The following is a 24,275-nucleotide window of genomic DNA, read 5'->3' as shown; positions in this document are numbered from 1 at the left end:
AGCAATATAGTAAGATCCCCACCTCAAAAAAACAAAGAAAGAATAAATAAAGAGATGCAAAACTGTGGAATAAGCAGATACAAGCCAAAATGTAGCTGGTGTAGTTGTAGGAATGTCAAATAGCTCAGTGAGTAGAGTGCTTGCCTTGCCTGCACCAGGCTCTGGGTTCAATCCCCCTGCACCACAAAAAAAAAAGGAATAACAACCATTAATAAAAACAAAAGCAGAACAATAATCCCCCTTATCTATAGAGAATATTTCCCCCAGTGGATGCCATAAACCTCAGATACTGTTGAACCTTATGTATACTATGACTTTTCCTAGTATACATACCTAAATTAGGTTTAATTTAAAAATGAGGCATAGTAAGAAATTAACCATAATAACTTACCTAAGAAACCCCAGAATATGTTTTTTTTTTCTTTCCTTGTTGAGAACTTTCACCTTTTAACTTAAAGAAGCACTTTGTGACTTCTCTTTGGTATGTCCAAATTGTCAGCATCCTTACTCTTGTGCTTACGGGCCATTATTAAGTAAAATAAGGGTTACTTGAACACAAGCACTGAGATGCCTCCATAGTTCATCTGATAATTGAGATGGCTACTTGGTAGGTGGTATAATAAACAGTGTAGATTCATGTCCTTTTCAAAGGAATGGTTTATGTCCTGGTCAAGGCAGAGCAAGATGGCATAAGATTTTATCACATACTCAAAACAGCATTTATTTCTGGAATTTGGTACATAATATTTTTAGACCCTGGTTGCGCTCAGGCAATTGAAATCTTGGAAAGCAAAAACCAAGAATAAAATGAGACTACTGTAATGTATCTTCATTAAAGAATTTTAGAATGAAAATAAGTATAAAGAATAAGAATGAAAAAGTATAAGAAATCTCCAAATAAAGACAAACACTGTTAACATGTTCACAAGTATTTTTTGAATATTTTCCTTTTTTGTTTCCCTAGTAGGAAATAACTATTTTTTGTATTCCAGTACCAAGTTAATAATGTATGATAATGATAGAGAAATTTGGACAATGTTGAAGAGTAAAAAAGAAGAAATAGAAACCAGCCTGATATCTAGAGATAATCTTATTATTTCAGATATATTCTTCCAGATGTTTTGATACACACAGAAAAATACAAATTTTGTATAATATAAGTGGAATCATGTGAAGAAGATGTGGAGAACAAGGAACACTTTTATACTGTTAGTAGGACTTTAAATTCATGCACCACTATGGAAATTGGTATGGAGGCTCATCAAAAGACCAGGGATGAAACCACCATATGACCCAACTATACCACTTAGTTCTAAAGAATTAAAGTCATCAGGGCTGGGGTTGTGGCTCAGCGGTAGAGCGTTGGCCTAGCACATTCAAGGACCTGGGTTCGATCCTCAGCACCACATAAAAATAAATAAATAAAATAAAGGTATTGTGTCCAACTACAACTAAAAAATAAATTAAAAAAAAGAATTAAAGTCATCATACTACACTGATACACGCATATTCATGTTTATAGCAGCACAATTCACAATAGCCAAATTATGGAACCAGCCTAGATGTCCAACAATGAAAGATGGATTAAGAAAATGTCATATATATATATATATATATATATATACACACACACACACACACACACACACACATATGCACATGTATATATACACACATATGTATATAGGCACATATATATACACACACACACACATGTACACACAAAGGAGTTTTACTCGGCCATAAAGAAGAATGAAATTACGTCATTTGCAGAAAAATGGGTGGAATTGACAGCATTATGTTACATTAAATAAGCCAAACTCAGAAAGTCAAGGGTTATATTTTCTCTCATATGTGAAAGCCAGAGAGAAAAAAAGGAAAAGAAAGGTAGACAGCAATCTTATGAAAATTAAAGAGAGATCGGTAGAGTAGGGGGAAAGGACCAGGAGGAAGGAGGAAGAGAGGGAAAGGGGGAATACTGGGGAGTGATATTGGCCAGATTATATTGTTATATTGTGTGCATGGTGACTATGTAACAACAAACCCCAATAATTGTACCATTATGTACAATTGTAATGCACTAATAAAAAAGATGGAAAAAAATAAATTAGGGGCTGGGGTTGTGGCTCAGCAGTAGAGCGCTCACCTCGCACATGCTGGGCCCTAGGTTCCATCCTCAGCACCACGTAAAAAATAAATAAACAAAATAGAGGTATTGTGTCCAACAACAACTGAAAAATAAATGTTTTTTTAATTAATTAAATAGGATCCTATTTCAGTGCAATAGAGCAGGCATAGAAAAACACCACATGATCTCACTTATAAATGAAATCTAAAAAAATCAGACTTATAAGAGTAAAATGGTAATTACTGGTGGAGAAGATGTTGGTAAAAGACAAAACTTTAATTAGGAGGACTAGTTTGCCACTGATCATTGCCTTGATATTAGAGTAGAGAAAGAATTCAAAATTTGAAAGGACAGTAACTGGAGAGCCTGTTGCTTGAGTAAATACCAGCAGTGACTTACCGATCTTAGTACTCAACCCCTAGCTAGTACTCAACCCCTAGCACCCAGATTTGTGTCTGAGGTCACAGAAGACAAACCAGGGTTCAAAGCCCGACTGGGTCTAACTGACTCCTTTTCCCAGAAGGAGAAATAGGAACCCTGGTGCTTGAGCCAAAGGACTGAGTGAGACAGAGAGAGGTGAACCCCACAACCACACCATAACCCTGACCTCCCTCCTGCCATGTCCAGGCCACTCCAGTAAGCTGTATCTCTCTTTCAATTGGCTTTACCAAATTTTTAGACTCAAAGGAGTGTGAAGCCCAGCACTGTTGACACAGAACAGAAGACACCCTTAGTCTCTGTTAGTATGTATAAACTAACAGACGTTGTCACAGATGCATAACCTTACTCCAAACCTCTGGTTCTCAGCAGAGGATGTGCATAGTTAACCCAACAGTGAGTTTCTGGCGGGGCAACATTTATACCAGGCATGAGTATCATCTCATTTATCCCTTACAGCATCCTTCCCAAGCAGGATCTGTGATTATATCCATTTTAAAGAAAAGAATACCAAGTCCCAGAGAAGTCAAGTCACCTTGTCAGAAAGTAACAGGGTAAGTTCACTTTCTAACATCTTGGCTCTGGATTCCATGTTTATAACCACTTCGTTCTAAATTTTGCTTAGGGCAGTGTAGGGTAGAGAAAGAGGAAAATACTTTCCAATAGGAAAATTTGAAGCATGTAGTAATGAAATTGACGGTGTCTGGCAGCTTTCCAGACCCTGGAATAGATACAGAAAAACTGTAACTTCAAGACACATAATCCAGCCGGTGATCATTTGCTTGCCAATTCCTGATGCATTTCAAATGTCTCATTTAACTCCTCAAGTCTGGGATTTAATGTATCCTTTAGTCACTCATTCAGTGAAGGAGTCAACTCTATTCATCATGATCTTGAAGCAAAGACAGTACCTGACACATCCTCTAAGGAAATTCTGAATGCCCAGCAGGAGCAAAAATCAGGGTAATTTTTGATGTGTTCCAAGTAGCTGTGCTCAAGTGACTAAGGACAAAAGTTGCTGAGCTGATGGTTTTAAAATTAGGATGTTGATGTAACTAAATTCGACCCTGTTACAGACCAAAAGAGCATAAATGTGGTTCTTTCTGAGGGGAAAAAAAATGGAAAAAGACAATCTTAGTTACCAATTAAGGAGGCAAATGGTTCAGAAAAGTATAGCTGCTTCCCTGCTGTTAATGTAGGTGAAAATACACAGCTTGCAGCTATAATTTAAATATAGAACATCTTTAAAAGCCAGTCTCTTCTCATCCTCTGACACTCTGTTTCCAGGGTTTTAACATTCATAAAATATAAAGACAAGTACCTGATGCATCCTCTAAGGAACTACTCAACACCCAGCAACATCAGAAATCAGGGTAATTTCTTCAAATACCGTTGCCCTTGACCAGCCATCTCCATGGACATGAGCCTTTTCACACAAAGGACACGAGCGCTGTATGGAATTCTGCTTCATGTCAGCATGGTGGTACAAGGAATACCTAAATGCAGTATGGAAAACTAAGGACGTGAGAAGGAGGGATTGAAAGCGAGGATGATCGCGTCCTCCTTCAGCCAAAGCAAAAGGACAATAGTTGAAGCAGCAATTTCCTTTGCTGAGATGGTTCAACTCAAGTTTTTACAGCTCTCTCATGTCAGGATCTTTTTGGGTGAAAATCAGAGCCACCCAAATCAACTAATAAGCTAAAGCAAAAACTAAATTGATTGGCTCATGTGACTTCAATGCCTGGCCCAAGAGTGTGAGGCTAGATGCTCGGTGTCATCAGACTTCGTACCATGTTATCTTCCGATCCCTTGTACCTCTTTGCTTCTGTATTGGCTCAATGGGTAGCAAAGATGGCCCTTAACAACTTAGGCAGAAATCCTCAAGAGCTGTGGAAAAAGGCCTAGAGATACCTCTCATGGGTCCAACTTTGGTCACACGTTCTGTCCTGAACCAATGCTGCAGTCAGAGGGATGGAAAATGCAGGTTGGCCAGGTGCAGATCATGTGCACACCCCCAGAGCAAAGGCATGAGGACCCCATAGGCTAGGAGGAAGCGGTGCTTTCCCACTGGTCACCAGCTATAGCTGGAGGAAGAGGGAACAGATCCCGGGCATCCAAAACCTGACAGCGTCAGCTCTGTGGTGATGATGAGATGTCTGGAGCTTTCTCTAGCACCCCTGAGCTTTCTCCTGGTGGTCACTTGTTGCCCAGTACTCCTTCTGTATCTTCTCCTGGCTCCTGGTGGTATCTTCAACTTTCCTAAGGCTGAAGTTCATTCTGAAGGTGACTCACCCCAGATACAGACACAATGCCCCCCTTTCACTCCCTAAAGCACTCTTAATCTAAGGTGTTGTACGTAATCCCCTTTTACCAAACTTTTGGGGTTAAGATGGATTTGGAATTATAACAGCATAGGAAGCCACAGAAACCCAAATACCAGGTATCACTGACTGTCCATCCTGTGAGCCTCCTGATATCTTGATGCTGGATTTGGCTTCCTCCCAATCCAGTGCCTTCTCCCATCTTTGATATCATCCTCTCTCAAGGCCCTCACCACATGTCTCTTATTAGATACCAGGTAAAAATCAGTATTACACACAATAAAAATGTGGAATAATTTAGCTGTCTTTAACTTTCTGTTGCAGACTGTGTTCTGGGCTTTGCCTTTATAACTGAAAAATCTGCTAAAAGTATTTTCCTATGGGCTGGGGCTGAAACTCAGTGGCAGAGCACTTGCCTAGCATACATGAGGCACTGGGTTTGATCCTCAGCACCACATAAAAAATAAATTAATTAATAAATAAAGGTAGCATGTCCATCTACAACAAAAAATATTTTTTAAAAAACTATTTTTCTGGGCTGGGGATGTGGCTCAAGCGGTAGCGCGCTCGCCTGGCATGCGTGCGGCCCGTGTTCGATCCTCAGCACCACATACAAACAAAGATGTTGTGTCCGCCAAGAACTAAAAAAAATAAATAAATATTTAAAAAAAAAAACAAAAAAAAAACTATTTTTCTAAGCCACAGTTACAAACCATTTCTTTCCTAAGTTAAAATTGGTACCTCTGGGGGCTGGGGATGTGGCTCAAGCGGTAGCGTGCTCGTCTGGCATGCGTGCGGCCCGGGTTCGATCCTCAGCATCACATACCAACAAAGATGTTGTGTCTGCCGATAACTAAAAAAAATAAATAAATATTAAAAAAAAAAATTGGTACCTCTGAAGTAAATCAAATCCATAAAGAAATACCATTCCATACCCAATAGGATGGCTATAACTTGAGAAGAAAAAAGTAAAAACAAGTCCTGGCAAAGGATGTGGAGAAACTGGAACACACATGCATTGCTAGAGGGAGTGTGAAGGGGTACAGTCACTGTGGAAAACAGAAGTTGAGATATAGAACTACCACATGACCAGCAGTTCCACTCCTGGGTATATATTTCAAAGAATTGAAGACAGGGGCTCTAACAGATATTTATATGCCAGCGCTCACTGCAGCATCATTCACAGTAACTGGAAGGTGGAAACCACCCAAGGGCCCATTAGTAGTTGAATGGATAAACAAGATACGTATGTGCACATAGCAGAATAATATTTAGCCACAAAAGGAGTGAACCTTTTACATATGCAACAACATGAATGGACCTTGAAAACATGCTTAGTGAAATACGCCAATCATAGAAGAATGAATATATATGATACCACTTATACAAAGCACTGAGAATAGTCAAATTCATAGACACAGAAAAAGAAGTTTCTAGAGATTGAGGGTAAGGAGGAAGAGTTATTGTTTAATAGACGATTTTTCTTGGCAATAATGAAAGGTTTTAGGTCTAGATTGTGGTGATAGTCACACAGCGTTGTGAATGTATTTCATGTATTTGATGCCATTGAATTGTTTGCTTACAACTAATGAAAATGTAATGTTTTATATATTTATTTAACATTAACTAATTAATTAATTGGAAGCTACCACATGACCAGATTCTCCATTTTTTCTTTTGTTTCTATAGAAAAAAAACTATAATGGGAGTATGTCTCCTGAAATGTTGTAACCTGAATATAAGTCCCTCAGTCTGTAGTCATGCAATTATTCATTGCACAAGAGTTTATTGAGCACCTACTGTATGTAAAACACATGCCAGCTTGAACATGGGAAGAGAAGGGTAGAGAGGTGAATAAGTTCCAGATTATGCTCTGAAGGTAGGGTCGCCAGATTGAGCAAATAAAAAATATAGAATATGTTACCCCATGCAAATCTTTGGGATGTACCTTTACTAAACATTATTTATTGTTTATCTGAAATTCAAATCTGGATGTCCTGCAACCCTGATAGAGGGAATTTATTGTCTAGTTAGGGAGATAAGAATTGTTCTGAAATCACCAAAATGCAAGGTATAATGAACCAAGCATCAAAAGATCAAGAGCGGTGAGAATTTTGTAGCCAAGATTATTATATTTAATTCTGAGTGGTCCACTCTGTTGGCAGTGTGCAAACATATGTGAAGTTCATAAGTGGAGAAAACAGGCTGTTTTTTTAAATATATTATGCTTATATTTTTTAATATCTTTATTTTATTTATTTATTTCTCTATTTTTATGTGGTGCTGAGGATGGAACTCAGGGCCTCGCACGTGCTAGGCGAGTGCTCTACTGCTGTGCCACAGCCACAGCCACAGCCCCTCCTTCAACCCTTTTTGACAAACATGTTTCTCTTTTACTTCCTCAACATTATTGCTTCACATCCACTCAATACATATTTGAAGATATGCTCTGTTGTAGGCATTGCTCTGGCACTGAGGAAAGAATAGTGAACCCGATGTTGTCTCTCCCTTTGTGGGGTTCAGAGGTAAGAGAGGGAGACAATGACAACAGAAAAAAATGAGAGAATAAAATGCAGACAGTGGTGAAAACTAGACAGAGTGACTGCAGGGCTTTGAGGTTTGAGGCATGGGCACCCTAAGGAGTGCTTCAGGCAGAGGCCTGCTGGGTACAGTTCTCAAGAAAGAGCACTGTAAGTAAATCACACTGCATGACCTTTCTGTTCCCGCCTCAAGATTTTTGAGGTGAGAACAGAAAGGTCATGCAGTGTGATTCCATATAACACATTTTCTTTAAACAACTGCTTATCCTCCTATGTCTCTTTTGCACATCCTTTAATTGAAGGGAATTTGAGAAATAGTTCAATGATGGGCAGCACAAGAAAGAATAGAAATCGAGGCATCTCAATAAGACACAAACTATTTGACTACATGACTTCTAGGGTCCATTCCAAACCCAGTTTTCTAAGGCATATTTCCCCAAACAAACAAACAAAAATGATAGCTAACATGTAAGCCACTTACACTGTGTGATGTCAACTACAAGCATTTTCTTAATTCAGTCCTCTAACAGAGATCAATTCTCTTATCCTCATTTTCCACATACAGGCACTGAGGCTCAGAGAGGTGAGCACTGTGCTCACTTAACTACTAATGCTTAGGTGTTACTCCATTCCACAACTTGCTTCTACTTTTAAATACATTAGAACCCAGCATGAAATAACTGACCTGCCAGGAAACATCCCAAAGAAGTTAAAGAGGGTCCTAAACTTGTCTAAAGAGAACCATTCTCTATCCTCCTCTCAGATGGAGGTTCTTTTAGTGCCCTACATTCCACAGTTCCCAGGACCAGATCTCACAAAGCTATTCCACCAGCCTGATGGGAATTGCCTCCCTGATGTGTAAATTCAGTACCCTGTTGTTATTATTTCTCTTTATAGCATCCATTGCTATTTTGAATCATATAATTCTCTTTGTGATCCTTGATGATCTGCCTTCCTAACTAGACTAAAAGTTACATCAGGACACACAAGTGGTAAGCGCTTAATTTTTCTTTTCGGTACTAGGGATTAAACCCAGGGCCCTGTTGCATGCTAGGCAAATGCTCTACCACTGAGCTACATTCCCAATCCAATTTTAAAATAAATATATAAATGAAGACCTGTGAGATCTCATGCATTTGGGTATAACTAGTTAGAGTTGGCAGAATGCTTTCCATTATCTCTTTTGCATGCCTTGTGTTTTGTGAGGTAGATAGTACTAATCCTACCACAAGTCAAACCTGAACAATGACATGAGACAGTGGGTGAACTGGAAAAGCCTCCAGTTTGAGAATGTATAATAACAGGGTCAAGTTCTAGCGCTGCCGCTTACAATATGTAGCCTTGGGGCAAAACACTTTAAGCGCAGTGTCCTCGCTTGTTCAGCAAACATCCATTGCACATCCTGTGCTACTCTTCTCTCTGCCATAGAGCAGTGAGCAAGAACAAAACCACTGCCTCCTGGACTTTACATTCTAGAGCGGACGGCAGGAATATCACAAAATGTACATCAAGTGTAAAAGGTAAATGGTGGTGAGTTTAAGGACACTGGGGATGAAAGAACGAGGGTAGGAGTGTGCATTCTGAGGCAGAGGGAGGGTTGCAGAGTTAGCTAAGGACTCCCTCAAGTGGTATCTGTAAAATGGGAACACTATTTTTCAGGTCTGGTGGAGATTTTGTAAGAAAAGGCATGGATTGGTACACACACACACTCACACACACACACACACACACTTCCATAGGTCCAGAATGGACCTAAGAGACTCCTACCGAATGATGCCTCTTGCAGCCCAACGCACGGGGCGACGTGGGTCCCGGAGGATCGGTAAAGACAGTGGAATGATGCCCGGAACGGCAGATTGATCCGTGCGGAAAATTTGCCTGGGAGGAACGTTAATCCATAGGGAACCCTTGCAGGTTCGGAACATTAGCGGGGAGGTACTGTCACCCTAGCAACGACACGCACCGGGCGGATGCAGGCTGCGGAAAGCGGGCAGCGGCTGGAGGCAAGGGCGGGACTTACGGCGGAAGTGGCCTCTTTACCACTAGTGCCGCGGAAGATGGTGCGTTCGGTGTGGCTGTGGCTGGGTCTGGGCCTGTGCAGCCTCTTGCTGGGGCAGGCGAAGGCCCCAAGCCCAGTGGAGCCGTCGGAGCGGAGCCGGCCGTATGCGGTGCTGCGCGGACAGAACCTAGGTGAGCAGCCGCGGGCGACAGGCGGTGGGTCGCACTTCCGCTTCTGCAGCTTCGGTCCGCAGGAACCTGCCACACAGGGTGGGAGATGTGTGAGGGCCCCGGGGCAGGTGGGGACTCTCAGGAGCCTCGAGACCCTGTCTCCGAAGGCCTGATGCTCAGCACAAGGCCCGGTAACTTGTTATTTTCCCGGAATGTGCTGGTTGTGCCTAAATGAACCGGAATCGACAACAGCCTGCATCTCAGCCTGGGCCCCCTCCTGTGTGGTTGCGAGGGCTAGGCAATGAGGCGCGCCCTAAACACCTGAGCACCCTGCGAAGTCGCTTCCACACGTTGTCAGGATTTCTTACCCTGGACACTACTGACATGTTGGATCAAAAGATTCTTTCTCAGGTGGAGGGAGCTACCCTGAACACTGTAGGTTGGTTAGCAATACCCCCACCCTTTACCCTGTAGATGCCAATAGCCCACCCTGTTTAGATCATCAAAATGTTTCCAGTGGTTACCAGTGACCTCTGGGTGAACATCCCCAGCGCTGAGACCAGTGCTGTAGATCAGCACTCCTCGGAGGGTGGTCTGCAATCTAGGTTATCTTCAAAGAGATGACTGCAGAAATTGAGTGTTTCAGAATTTAACACCGTGATGTTGTAACATCCCAGCAAGTGGAGAACAGTTTTAGGTATCTCTAACCTGGAACGCTTCGCAGGTGAAGGGAGCTGCAGGTCTGGGCCATAAAGCATAAAAACTAGTCCTTTACCATTGGTAGTACCAGAAACATGGCCCTAGACAATCCTGTGCAGTGGGTATTTTTACCTAATTTTACAGACAAGGAAACAGACACGGAGGTTGGATGACTTGTGTAAGCTTATGTAGCTTGTAAACATACATGGAAACCCAAACCTGTGCCATGTTGCTGATCTTGACAATAGTAACAGTGCTTATTATATGTCCAGCAGTTTGTTGAGCACTTTTTTATTTGGCCCTCAAACTTTTTAAGTGGGTGTCATTTGTCCCATTTGATGGATGCAGAAAATCATGCTCCCTTATGGGAACTGACCATAAAAATGGAGTGAAATAGTCTAATAGGTTCTGTCTGGACCTGCCAGTCAGATAACTGATATTACATGGAAAGTGCAGAGAGAGGTGGTGAGCAGGAGAATCAATCAAGCCCCAGATGGATTGGTAGCTGTCCCAATGGACATTGTATACCTCATAACACATGCTTTTAAGCTGTTTTTAATTTATTTTAAGTAGATTTCCATCCCCCATTCCAATCCTCAGAATTTCTGCTTTGGGAGTTTAAATTTTTTAGATCCCTTCTAAATTCAAGAAAATGGCTTAAGCAGAATAAGACGGTTTTGAATCTAATTACAATCGGAATTTTAGGAACTTGGAATTCAAGACTTTTGAAAATTGGGGCAGGTGTTTAGGAAACAAGGGCTATTTGAGATATGATATTTAGCTCACATAAGATGTAGATTTTGTTTAATAAAGACATTAAAGTTACTTGTAACCTTTTGGAGTTATGGCACACTGTCTTTGTCATCTCTTCTACCCTTCTGCTCTCCCTCACTCACCTAAAAAGATGACCTTCCCATGCAATAATTGGGTTAAGTGTGGATGATGATGGGGCACTGGGGGAAATACTCTGAAATTACTGTTTCGAAGAAAACTGGTGAAATGTTGGTTTTCCAGAGGAACAGTAACTTGATTGGAAAACAACCATGGTTAGGCCCCAGCTGGAATTTGAGTTGGGCCCACTTACTTACAAGCACATATAAATATACTTGCTTATTAATGGTAACAGCATTTTGAATGCTTCCTAAGATCTCTGTTATGGAAACACGGTTGCACATCACTACTGCTGTTGAGTAAACCTTCTGGCAGGTGACTGGTTAATATTTTAAAGCACTGGTCCTTATCATCCTGTACCAGCAAAGCTCAACTTGAGTAAATAGTTGTAGATCCCACTTCTCACCTGAGCACCTTGAAAATTTTAGTTGTGAACTTTATTCTCAAAAACATAATAGGTTTGTGCAGTTGGTTAATTGCTTCTTTGGTGAGAAGATCCTGGTCAAGACAATATTAAGAGACTGAAATATTTTATTGTTTACCGAATTTCCAGGTCTTACTAGTGGCTTTCCAGACATAGTTGGGCTCCCTGCACCTGTTACCTGTCTGTAGTCAGATGGTTCTCCACACAGCAGCAAGAGGGATCTTTTCCCCAGCAAAATCCAAGCATGTCTCCCTTTGCCTTCAGTCCTCCTGAAGCTCCTCTTTAAATTTTTGCGGGGAAGTCCTTATTTTCTTCATGGGCTCCAGGGCCCTACATAAACTGGCTTCAGCCTTCCTGTCTGGCCTCTTTCCTTTCTCTCTTTACTCCTTCATATTTGTCTCCTTTTCTTCTGGCCCTTTTCTGATCCTTGGGAGGGCAATGCTCTCCCTGCAGAGCTGCACACAGCTGCTCCTTCCTGTTATCAGGGGCTCAGCTTGTGTATCACCTTTGAGCTTCCTCCTCCACCCTACCTGCTGTTGCCCGCCATCCCATCACCATCACAGCACTGTTTTCTTCACAGCTTATCAAGGTATGTGAAAGGCTTTTACTTATGTCTCACTGCACAAGGGTTTATTCACAGCTCTCTCCCCTCCTCCTGGCACAGTGCCTGGCAGTAAGTGGCATTTGAAAAATCATAGTCAACAAATGCATGAATTGCAGAATCTGTGTGCCCTTAGGAGTAACATATTTTCTCTTTGCAGTGTTGATGGGAACCATTTTCAGCATCCTGCTGGTGACCGTCATCCTTATGGCATTTTGTGTCTACAAGCCCATTCGGCGTCGATAACAGCCAAGCAAGCGAGTTCCGCCACAAGCTTTTGGGAACAGGATAAGTTGTGTTGCACATGGGCCAATGGAGAAGTTGGAATCAGAACTTTTCTATTTGGAAATGACCTTTGGTCATTTGTTAAAAGCTAAATGGTTTAGAAAAAAAATCTACTAGTGATTTTTTTTTCCCCTAACATCCTAATGCAAGTAATTTGGCTGCTGAGCTGCTTCTTGATGTTTCTTTTTATGTCTGACTGTACTTGTAAAAGACCTGATGCTCCAAGGTTCAGGGCAAAGATGGAGTATTCACAAGAAAGAAAACATGGTAACCCTGTACCCATAAGAACCACACTGGAAAGGACTACCATTAATGCTTGAAATAGTAGTAAGAGGAAGGCTTAACCTGTAGAGACACTGCCTGCACTAGAGCCATCTGCTCACAGCAGATTAAGAATCACAATTTTCATTATACTGAGTTGACTTAGAATGCCCTGGTTGCAAAGCAGTGTCCACTGTAGGGAACTTGAGCCTGTGACTCTCTACCTGCATCCAAGTCTGTATGTGGATGTCCCCCAATGAAGTCAGGGTTGCATCAGGTAGGCCTATTACTGTATGCACCCTTGGCATAGAAAGCTCTGGGATTGAACTGGAAGTGTTTAGGTGGCCCCTCAGGAAAAGAACTCCATCCTGTTCAGACACAGTGATCCCTTTGTTTAGTACTTAAGTCTTTCCAGCCCTAAAACTTGTGTTAGCTTTTCAGATGGGGAACCGAGACTCAGCAGGAACCCTGTTCAGCCCTGGGTATGGGGGGGCTCAACCAAGAAGTACATTTCCACTGTGGGCTGCTGTGTGTTTACATAAATTCAATCTCAGTTTTGAAAATGCTGAGATTAGTTAGTTTGCACTGCTGGTAAACTGGATTTTTTACCCCTATTGAAATGATACTTCCACACTTATAGACTGGTTATTAGTATTTATTTTAAAGATGCTAGATTTAATTTTGTTATGAAGTTGAAATGCTTATCTTGTGCTTTATTTAGCACAGCACTGATATTTTCTTTTCTCAACAACCTGCACTTAATGTGAAATAACTGATGAGGCATACTGTAACAATGTGACCTAAGGACTTTGTTTAACCTTGTAACATTGAGCCACTGAGATGTTCTTCGTTCTGTACTTTTGAGCAAACTGTCAATTAAAATGAAAGCCAAACCCTATGTGCTGTTTTACTCTTAGTAATTACTTCCCAAGTGTTAAAGTGCAGGTAGGGATGTGTGTGGGTGGGTGTGGGTGTGGGTGTGGGTGTGGGTATGTATGTGTGAACCTGATTTCTTAAGGAAGCACTATGAAGTGGAATTTTAAATTCATGTGAAACAACTTATTGCCACTAGACAAAGGTACTAATTTTAAAAAACTGAACCATGTACTTCAGGATCAAGATTTAACAGTTCTCACCTTTTTGATTTTGATTTCTACTTTGACTGACTATACAGGTACTTAGAAGGTATTTTTAATGTTCAAATGTATGCGTTTTACCAAGGATTTAAAATTCAAACTTTATGACTTTGTGGTTAGAAACTGTGATCTGGATACTGCTAATTTCTTGGAAAAAAATTGATTTAGGTTTCTGATCTCCGTGGTGACCTTAGGAAAATTAATTCTAATATTCTGTATCTGTTAGGTCAAGTTTATTTACAGCCTTTTGCTTTATTTTATCTTAGTGGGTTTTTTCCCTCAATGTTTATTTATTTATTATTTTTATGTGGTGCAGTATGTGATGGAAATTCAAAGTCCAACCTTGACCTATGTCTAGAAATAGGCAGGCATGGGTTAAGATTGACGTCCAGTTGAGAAAAGTATAATACACGAATAGTACCCAAGAGTCCTCAGACCTCAATCAGCACTGAAAGGCTTCTGAATCTCAACTTTAAGAAGTTTATTTAGTGTTTGCTAACATTTTCTTATTGGTGCAGGTTAAACACGTGTTCATCTGGCTACACAGGTAGTATTCTGAGAATGGTTTAGTTATGTGGTCTAGGGTTGACAAGCATACCTTCAGAGATGAAGACTAGGGAAGTAATCTATTTGAAAGTACTAGATGGCTAGTCTTGACTGCATAAAAGTCAAAAACCCAGGGTCTCACACATGCTAGGTGAGTGCTCTCCCCGAGCCACAACCCCAGCCCTTATCTTAGTGGGTTTTTTAATTCATTTCATCTACTTAATCTATCAATCACCAAGAAAGATTTTAAAGTATCACAAAATGGAAGTCCATTTTTTAAAAATTTCCTTTGATTAACCAATTAATGCCTACTTTATGCATTTGAGACTGTGTTTCAGTAAATATAATAATTTTAAAGAAAAAAAAGGAAACTAGGCCATAATCAACTCTCAGGCTGGATCCAGGTAAGGCTTGGATTCTTGTCCCATCTCCAATTATAAACAGACTTAACCTCTCTAGAGCCTCAACTTTCTAATCTGTAAAGTGGTGATATACACACTCTCTTAATTATTGTAAAAATCCAATGATGTGAAAAATAATACAAATGGAGGAAGAATCACCACAGCTGGACCATCCCATAGAAGTCCTAGGTTACTGACTGAGGAAGAAGGGGGTGGGATACAGAGACTGGCATTTACAAGAGTCCAGTCCTAGGAATACATAACCATTACCATCTCATCTGGAAGAACATCTTCAAATACTGCTATGATGTTCATTGCCATTTTTAGAATTTTAAAATGAAACAGTAAAAACTTGTCAAACAGTTAAATCTTGTGACTTACTTTTCACTTAGAATTACCACTCATCTGTTCCAGTTTTCTGAAACAACTGTGCAATAATGATATTCTACACACAAATCCAAGACCCAGTCTACATTTATGTTCCAGTTTCATCATCTGTATCAATTCAACAAAATAATCTTTGCAGAAAGAGGCCTTTTGTAGAGGGAATTCTGGGGGGAGAAAATTATCCCCAAAACTTTTATGCAGTCAAGACTAGCCAACTAGTACTTTCAAACAGATTACTTCCCTAGTCTTCATCTCTGAAGGTATGCTTGTCAACCCTAGACCACATAACTAAACCATTCTCAGAATACTACCTGTGTAGCCAGATGAACACGTGTTTAACCTGCACCAATAAGAACATGTTAGCAAACACTAAATAAACTTCTTAAAGTTGAGATTCAGAAGGCTCTCAGTGCCGATTGAGGTCTGAAGACTCTTGGGTACCATTCGTGTATTATACTTTTCTCAACTGGACGTTAATCTTAACCCACACCTACCTATTTCTAGACATAGGTCAAGGTTGGACTTTGAGTCCCATCACCAGTCACTTGTAATTTTCATAGCCCATCTTTTTTAATGCCATCTGTGGTCAGCAGGAGGCTGGAAAATTTACGTTTCCTTTCGATATTGAGAACAGACTTTTCTATTTCTTTGACACCTCACATCATGTGCAGTGTGACAGGCTTCTTTACGGAACAGAAAGTCTTAGAAACTTAAAAGTTGCTTAGTTAAAGTTTCTGCTGATATTGGGCCATTCAAACTTGAATGAACCTAGAGTTAAAAAAAAAAAGAAAAAGAAAACTATTGTTACATCATCTGATCATCCTTCTATCAACTATTGTTAAATCATCCATCCACTTGACCTAAGGAGAATCATTTTCTTTTCTTCACAGTGCTCTCATGGCTCAGTGAATTGGTATCTACTTTCCCACAAAAGCAAAGCAGCTTTTTCACATCCTCCCAGAAATATCAAAGCCTCATTTCCAGAACCCAAACAATTTTTACTGGCTATAAACTACCTTTTGTGATTTAGTAAAACGTATTAAGTGTAAGATGAGTCTGGAAGCCCTAAGTATCATCTGAATGTGTAAAAATAGCCTCCCAAAGCACACCAGGGAAGGAGTGTTCAGCGGGCCCTCCTGTCCTCCTCCAGAGCCAGTGCGCCTGGGGACACTGCTGTAGGGCTGGCTGAGCAATCCAATGTGGATGCTTTTCCTTTTCATCTGGAACAATTTGTGTGGCACATGTGGTCTGTGTGAGTTAGTAGGAAGGCTGACAGAAGTGTGCCACCTTGTCATGGTATACAACCGAGCAACTTGTTCCAGTGACGAGAAGAAAATGCAAAAAAAAAAAAGAGACAAGACTCAGGGCTGGGGTTGTGGCTCAGTGGCAGAGTGCTTGCTTCGCACATGTATGGTACTGGGTTTGATCCTCAGCACCACATAAAAATAAACAAACACAATGAAGATATTGTGTCCATCTATAACTTAAAAAAAAAAATGTTTTAAAAAAGAGACAAGACTCAGACTGAATAGGATACTGGATGAGCACCCTCTACAGAAGCAGTCTTTATTTGCATTTTAAGAGAACACATAGGAAAAACGCTTTGACAGGTTGACATGTTGCTCAGTCCCTTTTTAAGTGACTTCCTAGGGAGAAAGTCAAAAGACTTTGGGAAGCAGAGCAATGGAATGCAAACACAGAAATTGCCTATGATTCACCTTAGTGAGTAAATGACGTGGCCTAACTAGAGCCATTCCCAAAAAGTGTCTTCGCTCACAGTAAATGCCAAGTAAACAAAACGCCAAGCTGCATATGAAACAAAAGTGATGTTGCCTGTACTGGCCTCCTGTGCAGAGAAGGAATTTTGGTCAGACCGTGACAAAAAGGCAGATGGCAATATGGAATTAAAAGCACAATTCTTTGTGTGTAGAAACCTTCTACTGGCAACACTAACTGTAGGATACAGACATTAACTGGAACGGTAGTATGTTTCTCTTCCTATCCTGAAAGAAGCGCAACAGGAAATAGATGTGGAACAGAGGAGGATATTGTTTACCAGGTTATTTCAGTGCAGCCTGTGGGAATAAATACATGGGCCAGAGGGAGAGGTGCCCTCAGCTGTATTCCCCAGGGGTCTGTCTGTTATGCGATGGGTATTTACAGGAGGGTTAGACAAAATAGTTAACTACTAAAAGTATCCAAAAAAGGCCTGAGAAAATCTGGTTAAAATGTATAACCTTGTATTGCTACTGATGGGAGTAGTCATTTTTTTTATATCTTTTAAAAATAATAAAAAGATTCTGTTAAAAAATATATTCATCCAGAAAGATGTTGATTTGAACTCTAAAAAGCAACATGGAATCCCTTTTTCCCTTTTGAGTGAAGAACCATTTGAGCTCTACATTAACTCCCTTTCTAATTTCAAATCCATCCCTATCCTTTGGGTGACATGTGGCCCGTTTTTCCTAAGTGTCTTTCTGGAAATTCTTACCAGACGAGGTGCAGAAGTCACCCTGGTTTAGTTCTCTGCTGTTCTGATACTGTGGCCAGCTCCCCCAGTTCAAGAACGAGCCATGGCTTCCTCTAGCAGCTCCTTCAGGGACAGGATTAGCTGCCTTTGATTTAGCCTGGAGGATCCTGCTCCCAAAGGAGCTGCCTTTACAAATTCAAATCAGATCCCTCAATACATGGAGTGAGGTGGTTTCAAACTATTAGTGATTTTTAAGGCTAAGGCAACATCCGTGGTCATCTGTATATCTTAATTTGATGCAAATAGTTAACCATAATCTAAAATAGATCCTGTACATATCTCCTCTTTAACTTTAGCTGGGGGTGGAAGGAATGGAATAAGGTGGAGATGGAGGAGGAATAATGACAATGTTCTAAAAACCCTATATATAAAGGTAAAAATAAAGAATAGATCCGCACAACCCATTTCTTTGGTGAACAGTAAAGAAGGTCTCAGATTCTCATAAACCACTCTACAGAGGCTGCTGCTGCTGCTGCTGCTCTCGTATATAAAAGCACCCTGACTCTGCAATAACTTGTTTTGTTATCACTCCTTGATAAAAATGTATCTACAGACCTGCAGGGATTGGGTTTTTGTCTAAAGCTGGTAGTAAAAATGTGACCTGCAAGCCATACAACTAATGGAAAGTGACAATGTTCTTCTCCCCTTAGCCTGGAGATGGGGCCTGCCAATCCCCCACTCTTCTCCACTCTGGGGAATGTCCTGGATGGGCCTGGTAGTCCCTGGTCCTGCACTTCTGTGTAAAGAAGGGGCAGCTGTCATCTGCAGAAGTGTAGGTCCTCAGCCCTGAGGCCTCAGTTGACACAGCACTAATGTGCAGCCCAGAGCCTCTGCTTTGTGCAGCCCGCGGGCAGCAAGGTCTACTTCTCAGTGAGTGACAGTTGTAAGACTTGCTGGAGCTCAGCCTCCTCCTCCTGGAGACGGAGCTCCTGTTCCTCCAGCTCTTTGGCAGAGAGCTCCATGGCCAGCTGCAAGTCGCTGTCGAACCGGCTCGTGTCTCTCAGGGCATCTGCGCACAGGCCTTCTGTGCTGGTGAGGAGGCTCTCCTGGATAGCTCTGTGTTGGAAAAAGAAGAGAGATGCTTATTACTAAGGTCATGGTGACAGCTGCATTTTGTAACTGCTTCCCAGGTTCATGCTGTGTTTTGTGTGCACAACGCCATCTTAACCTGAGGTGTGCCAGTGCTGAACATGGATGAGAAACCCAGTACTCAAAGAAGACTGCCTAAGCTTATCCAGCTACTAAGTGATGGGGCTGCAAATTAAATTTGAGTCTGTTGTGAGGCAAAACCCAGGTTCTCCATAACAGTTTCTCATACATCCTTAAAGTATAAGAAAATGAATCAGTTTTTCCCTTAAAAAGTGATTCTAATCATCTCTGTAGCTCTTACTCCAAGTGTGGTGATCTTTAACACTGTATAAACTTCCCACTAGAGAAACTTCCCCTGTGATCAGACATTCATAGAGGATCAAACCAATCAGAAAACATTTCCTTGATCTTTTTTGCCAATGGCACAGACCTGGGAACCAGTCGGCATTACCACCCCTTCCTGGAAAGGCACTGTCAAGGGTTCAGAGCTGGTTTAATGACTAACTGCCAAAGAGGAAGCAGCAGAGCTTACACATTGTCTCTCCTGCTAGGGGCTGGGCCATGCGTCTGCCTGCGTTATTAAGTGCCTTTGTCAACTTTGGTTTGACAAGAGCCACATCATTAAGACTCATGTCAATTACCTCTCGTACTGGGCCTCATAGCTCTGTGTTGGGCTGATTCCTCCATTCGAAGCTGGTCCAGAAAGTTCCTAGCAAAATCAAACATGATTGACATGAATACCTCTTAGAAGGAATAGTTACCACACTGATAAGGAAACCAAAGCAGCAAGAAACAAAATTTTAAATATTTACATGCCTATTATTGGTAGTCTGGTGTGAAATACTGACAAGGACTTGGGTTACCTCAACAATGACACCAAATGTCAGGTCACAACCGTACCACCATGCAGTGCTACCCTGATGAACAACTACCACCATACTTTACACAAAAATCAATCTAATGAAAACAGCTAAACTTGGGCAACATTTAAATGACCAAAGCAGGTTTTTAGGGCAGAAGACATAATTCAATATTTGTCATACTGAACTTTGGCTACTCCCCTTTTCAAAACTTAGGTCAATAAAGTTTCCATAGATACTGGGTTTGGAAAAGCTAATCCTACTTACAGAAGGGACGGAAGGAAGAGTGTGCTGGGCTGGCACTGAGATTTGGGGCCGAGATCTACCAGGGAGCCTCCCAAGGGAAACATGCCTGCTCTGGGATCTGGCCTTCAATCCAGCAGCCTCAGAAAACTGAAGGGTCTGTGAATTGGTCTATGGTGGTAGCAGGGAATGTGAAGGAGGGGACTCGGATTACTCAAGCTTAAGACTTGATAAACTCAATAAGTAGAGGTGCTAAAATGTGGGTACTACTCTCCAAGCTTAGCAGCCCCAGGAGGATGGGACAGGGCCGCCTCACCAAAGAATTCCCAGCACACTCTGCAAATACCTGCTGAGAGAACACTGGGAGGAAAGAAAAAAGCAGCAACCAAACCAACGGACAGCAGGAGCCCAGGGATTCCATCAGAAGGTGGAAAAAGCAGACCAGACCCAGCAGAGTAGAGCAGAGAACCAGAGAAGGGAAAGGACAGAAGGAGCCAATGATGGGGGAGGAGCTGAGGCTCAGACTGTCCCGGGCAGGTGAAGTCTGCAGACACCACCAACAGGACATAAGGCCACTATTCTTACCCAGGTCACTCCTGTTCCTAGCTCCACTTTTTGCTAGAGAAGCAGAGAGTTTAAGGGGATGACGCCTCTCATGAGTCAAAAAATTTGCATACTTCAGAATTAAGAGCCATTTTCATCACCTACTTACTGGGGAACCACCACCCCATGTTGTTCTTTCTTGGGGAGGAGGTGGGGATTAAAAGCCCATTACTACCTTCATCTAAGTCTACTGACAAATAGTATCTCAGGAAAAAGACAATAGTGTAAGTTACCCTGAAATTACCGCTTCAATACTAGAAAATTATAAAGCACACCCTGAAATGTACATAATCATTAGTTACCCGGGTGAACACAACAGAAAAAGGAAAGCCTGTCTGAAGGCACCTTGTGAGTGATGCTGACTGGGATTACGTAGATGGTCTCGAACATGACGAGCTTTTGTAAAAGACCTGGTTTGTAGAACATTGAATGATCTCTGGATATACCCGATGCACCAGACTTGCTATTTAGACTAAGTCTCTGGTGATAGCTGAAACCTGAGGGTAACACTTCCAAAGCCCTGTCATTTATCCTGCAAACGCACCGGGCTCCTGCTGGACTCCAAGAGGCTCTGCTGGATGGCAAACTGCATTATCTCATAATCTTCATCCTGCAAATGCACATTTCTGCCATTGTCTTGAATGTGATAAGATTCGGGAATTTCAAACACAGACTGATCAACCTCAAAATTGGTGACCTGGGAAGCTGAAACACAAAAGGCAACCATCCAGCGTCCAAGTTAATTATAACAACTTTCCAGTCAAAATTCGAGGCGGGTAGGGAGTTTGTTTTGTTTTGGAGACAGGGTCTCACTATGTTGCTCAGGCTGGCCACAAACTGCTGGACTCAGAGCAGTGCTCTGGCCTCAGCCTTCCAAGTATCTGGGACTATAGGCACTCACCACCATGCCAACTTAAAAAAAAAAATTTTTTTTTAATTAAATAAAAGAATGAAAGGATCAAAGTTGAATAATCAAGGTTTGCTATTATGTAAAAGATTTTGAGAAAAAAATTATGACAATAAAAAATATCATAATGCACCTTTTTCTTTTGCCTTGATTTTAGCAAACAAATTAATGCAGTTATAAAAAATAAAATACAGCACAGTAGCATATGCCTGTGATCCCAGGGACTCAGGAGGCTGAGGCGGGGGGGTTGCAAGTTTGAGGCCAGCATCAGTAACTTAGCAAGACCCTGTCTCAAAATAAAAAATAAAAAGGGCTAGAGATGTTAGCTCAGTGGGAAAGCGCCTCTGGGATCAATCCCAAGTACCAAAAAATTTAAAAAAAAAAAAATAGAAGACTACAGAATGAAAAGTGAAGATTTCTCTCCTTAATTCTATTTCCAAACTCCAGAGGTAACAAGGGATTCCTTGTGTGTCCTTTGAGGACTGCGCTATATATATGTCTACATGGGAGTGTTTATGTGTCTTTATACAGGGAGTCACACTAATGTGTTTTTCCTTTTAAAATAGGAAATATGGTAAACATATAAAAAAGGGAGTATATGAACTATCTAAACACTTAAAAATGACAACCATAAAACAAATGCCTGTGTCTCCTTCCCTAGCCTAAGACATGGAATACTGCCCATGCATATCCCAAGTGTACATCCCTTAATATCCCCTTCCTCCAACTGCAGTTTTCACTACCTTGCTCTTCTATGGAATTTTACTATATGTGCAAAATCTGAGTGGTTTGTTTAACCCGTTTTCAACTTGACTTAAATGGAATCATATAGAATTATTCAAACTGGTTTTATTTTTCATTCAACACTATGTTTTTAAGTTTTGCTACACTTGGCTATAAATTTTTATTTTCACTACTGTATTTTATTCTGTTGTATTATATAACACAATTAGCACATTCTGTGATCTCATGACATCTATGTAGTTTTCAGATTTTCACTATTGTAAGCAATTCTGTTGGCCATTACTGGGCGTCTCCAGATGCCCATATGAATGAGTTTATCTGGGGGTAGATACCTAAAAATTGTTAGATCATAGAGTGTCACATCTTAATTTACTAATTAATGCCAGGTGTTGTTTTTTTCAAGAAAGTATTACAATTTACACTTCCTGCCAAAAGTAAATGAATGTTCCTTTGCTGCACAACCTCATATTACCCAACTTTACTGCCACATGGGAGTATAAAATTGTATATTATTGTTCACTCCACAACTTTTTTAATTTCAAATTTTAAGTTATGTACACTAAAATGCTTCATCAGACTGGTAGACTAAAAGGAGAAAAACCATATGACCACCTCAATAGTTGGAGAAAAAGCATTTAATAAAAATCAGTTAACAATGGTAAAAACCCTCAACAATGAGCTTGATCCCCAATACCTCAAAACCACAACAGAACAAAAACAACTCTCAACAAACTAAGGATACAAATGGAGAATCTCCTTAACCTACTCAAGAACATCTACAAAGAAACCTACAACTAATATACTTAATAATGAAACAGCCCTTGCTCCACTAAAGTCAGGGACGAGGCAAGGATGTCCATTCTTACCACTCTTATTCAACACTGTACTGGATGTCCTAGCCAGTCTGACAAGGCAAGAAAAAGAAATAAACGGCTTAAAGAATGGCAGGGAAGAATTATAACTGTATTTATTCACAGACAAAATGATCATGTACATAAGAAATTCTAAGAAATCTACAAAAAAAAACTACCAGAATTCAAGTAAATTCAGTAATGTTACATGATAACAGGTCAAAATTTAAAAATCAATTTCTATATAATATAACTGAACAAAATAATAAAACAGATCCATTTATAATAGTATCCCAAATATGAGTTGGATTGACGCAAAGGAACATGAGGAAATAAATAATGGAGACACCTAGGAATGCTCTCTGTCTTGATTGTGGTGGTGTCCAGTACACATTCATTCAAATCCACTTTAAATGGGAGCATTAGACTGTACAACATCACTCTTAATAAAGCTGATTTTTAAGAATATACTGTCTTTTTAATACGAGTGGGGTCATACATATTCTACAAGTCATTTTTTCATTTAATTTAAACTAAATCTAATTTTTCTTATCCAACAGAGATCTACTTCACAAGATACCCCCATTTCAAACTGAATAATTAATTTAATGACTAATATATGAACTTCTTTTAATCACAAAACAACTTTGCTTTCTTACCTGAATCAGCCTGGGTCCCTTCATTTTGCGTTTCTTCAGCAGTGCTGCAGCCATTAACATTTCCAAAAGTAATCCGTGCATTTAAGACGTGAAACAAGGGAATTTCTATAAAAAGTAAAAATTCTTATAAATAAACTTCTTGAGAAGAATACTGAAAGTATTCCCTTACTGTGTCCTTACTAACTGGTACTATGCCAAGCACTTCTTACCATTATGATTTCACTGAAACCTCCTAACAACATACAGGGAAAACAGTAGATTCAGAGTTAAGCATTTTCTTCTTGATCACAGCGATTAAGTGACTGACCAGAATTCAAATGTCAGGAATGTTAAAATTCCTCACAAATCATATGGATTATATAAAACATCATACATACTAGTTCAGGCCCTAAAATATATTTATGTTATCAAAGGATCTTGGTGTCAATTGTCTTAAGTAATTATCAAATTTGAAGTTTCGCTGACAGTTGACATTAAAACAATGAATTCTTCCATGCCTTTTTAATCTGTCAGCACCATATATAAATTGAACTGATGGTTGGAGATCCCCAAATTTTGTTAT

General features: G+C 40.5%; 2 protein-coding genes and 1 long non-coding RNA gene across 7 annotated transcripts in view; 1 reads left to right on the top strand and 2 right to left on the bottom strand.

Moving 5' to 3' along the window:
- LOC125611119 overlaps positions 1-9,395 on the bottom strand; it is a 39,407-nt gene extending 30,012 nt beyond the window's left edge. For both annotated transcript variants that reach the window (XR_007341253.1, XR_007341254.1), the window contains exon 1: positions 9,195-9,395. This is a non-coding gene — a long non-coding RNA (uncharacterized LOC125611119). The remainder of the gene's footprint in view (positions 1-9,194) is intronic.
- CUNH12orf76 (chromosome unknown C12orf76 homolog) lies at positions 9,383-13,655 on the top strand. The gene is made up of 2 exons (XM_048785023.1): positions 9,383-9,617; positions 12,372-13,655. The coding sequence occupies exons 1-2, from the start codon at positions 9,398-9,400 to the stop codon at positions 12,455-12,457; spliced, it is 306 nt and encodes a 101-aa protein (XP_048640980.1). The 5' UTR covers positions 9,383-9,397; the 3' UTR covers positions 12,458-13,655.
- A 3,101-nt stretch (positions 13,656-16,756) lies between these two features.
- Ankrd13a (ankyrin repeat domain 13A) overlaps positions 16,757-24,275 on the bottom strand; it is a 36,507-nt gene continuing 28,988 nt past the window's right edge. For all 4 annotated transcript variants that reach the window (XM_048785021.1, XM_048785022.1, XM_015500294.2 and 1 more), the window contains exons 12-15: positions 23,714-23,818; positions 21,097-21,257; positions 19,488-19,555; positions 16,757-18,813 (exon numbers count right to left, since the gene is read on the bottom strand). In XM_048785021.1, coding sequence (XP_048640978.1) covers positions 18,618-18,813; positions 19,488-19,555; positions 21,097-21,257; positions 23,714-23,818 — 530 coding nt within the window. In that variant the 3' untranslated portion in view covers positions 16,757-18,617. The remainder of the gene's footprint in view (positions 18,814-19,487; positions 19,556-21,096; positions 21,258-23,713; positions 23,819-24,275) is intronic.

The sequence above is a fragment of the Marmota marmota genome, unplaced genomic scaffold, assembly GCF_001458135.2.
Source record: "Marmota marmota marmota unplaced genomic scaffold, marMar, whole genome shotgun sequence".
In the NCBI taxonomy this organism is placed as follows: Eukaryota; Metazoa; Chordata; class Mammalia; order Rodentia; family Sciuridae; genus Marmota; species Marmota marmota.
Note: the sequence above shows the minus strand (reverse complement) of the source record. Positions and strands in the feature narration are given on the sequence as shown.